This window comes from Trachypithecus francoisi, unplaced genomic scaffold, assembly GCF_009764315.1.
Source record: "Trachypithecus francoisi isolate TF-2019V2 unplaced genomic scaffold, Tfra_2.0 Contig00687, whole genome shotgun sequence".
In the NCBI taxonomy this organism is placed as follows: Eukaryota; Metazoa; Chordata; class Mammalia; order Primates; family Cercopithecidae; genus Trachypithecus; species Trachypithecus francoisi.
In genome coordinates this window covers 39,198-41,096 of record NW_022680823.1, presented here as the reverse complement: position 1 = coordinate 41,096, position 1,899 = coordinate 39,198, and the positions used below count along the sequence as shown (strand labels likewise).

The window sequence follows — 1,899 nt, the reverse complement described above, 5'->3', positions numbered from 1 at the left end:
CATTGATTGTGGGAATTCAAAATGGAACATGCACAAAACAAGATTCTTTTTGGCATTTTTAAAAAATAGAGATAAAAGTAGACTTAAAGTGTGTTCTTGTGTTGGTGTTCCAAAATATTTACAACACTGATTTAGAAATTGACGTTTAAAAGATACCTTCAGAGGAAGTCTATATCAGCTTAATTAATTGGATTCATATTCAAATCCCTGAAATAGCTAACAGAATAAATGTATGAAAAATCTCTCAAATAATTAAAATTTCTCAAATATACATTTATGGTGTTCCTTTTCGTTAATGCCTTAATGTCATTTTCTAAGAAAATCTTCACTCTAGTAATCTTTGTCATCTCCTCCATGCCAGCACAGCTGCCTCCTTCCTGGGGTTTCTGACACTCTCAGGATGTGGTTTTCACACTGTGTCTGCCGCACAGTAATACACGGCCGTGTCCTCAGATCTCAGGCTGCTCACCTCCATGTAGGCTGTGCTCGTGGACATGTCCCTGGTCATGGTGACTCGGCCCTGGAACTTCTGTGCGTATTTTGTGTTACCATTGCCAATGACGATCCATCCTATCCACTCAAGGCCTTGTCCAGGGGCCTGTCGCACCCACTGCATAGCAGAGCTAGTAAAGGTGTATCCAGAAGCCTTGCAGGAGACCTTCACTGAGGACCCAGGCTGCTTCACCTCAGCCCCAGACTGCACCAGCTGGACCTGGGAGTGGGCACCTGTGGAGACAACACAGGGGTGGATGAGAGCCCCCCTGACTGCACTCAACCCCGTCCTCATCAATGGGACTTGGCAGCCTCTTACCTGTCACTGCTGCCACCAGGAAGAGGATCCTCCAAATCCAGTCCATGGTGAGGAGCTGTGCTGCCTGGGGCTTCTCTAGCTGAGGGATGTGGTTTCTGGGTGATACCCTCAGGGCTGAGACATATCCATATTTACCTCAGTGGATCTCAGGTTATTTGCATATTCATGAGTCAGAGCATTTCATAGCTCAAAACCCTGATTCAGGATAAGGAACGGAAGGTAAATGACACATCACCCTTACAAGAGTGGGATGCTGATGGTCCAAGCCCTAGTCTTCCTTGAGGAAATGCAGGCCCTCCTCCGTTTACAAATGTTTGGTGTCCAGACATCCTTTCACTGAAGACCAAGCGCCCAGAGGACATGCTCCTCACTGTGAACCCATATTTGATTAGCGTAGAGACCGCCTGGATGATTTCTGGAACCATCACTCTCCATGACACTGAGAAGGTGCCTTGACCCCATCCTAGTCCCATCAGGCATCAGCACAGCTCACTGGTGACTCTGAGAAAGTGACAGCTGATGTCCCACATGAGTGTCCAGCAGGTCCCATCTCACGGACAATAGGAATCAGAAGATGTAAGAGAAATTTGGGGTTCCTGATGAACTCACTGCTCCCAAAATAATCGTAAAGGAATTTGTGTTTTGGCTAAGTTTGGGTTTTATTTCCTACTCCATTTAATAGAATTTCATGAACTGTTTACATGCTTTCAGTTCATATCCACAGATCCTCATCTTTCCGTATTGATTTCTGACTCACTAGGTCTGTGCACCTGCCACACTCTCAGATCCATCACCGCCCTGTCACTCACACAATGTAGGCAACATTACTTAACACTAAAATCTGAATTGTTTATTCATAGGCATATAGAGACTCCCACAATTCTGTATCCTTTCAGTTAGTAAAACCATTCCTGTCCTTTATATCCTCACTATTATTTACAGTCCTTGAAACTCACTTTAAAAAATAGTTCTGGTTGCCTTAAATTACATGAATGGTTCTGATGTAACAGGATATTTAAAGGCACATCAGCAACTTCTTGAACACTTGGGGTTTTTTGTTGTCGTTGTTGTTATTGTTGTTTTGTTGT

At 44.1% G+C, this 1,899-nt stretch overlaps 1 gene segment (V, D, J or C); it reads right to left on the bottom strand.

Moving 5' to 3' along the window:
* Positions 1–304: 304 nt before the first annotated feature.
* Positions 305–988, bottom strand: LOC117087763. The segment is given in 2 exon segments: positions 305–726; positions 812–988. Coding segments are annotated over 2 exon segments (363 nt in total).
* Positions 989–1,899: the final 911 nt, after the last annotated feature.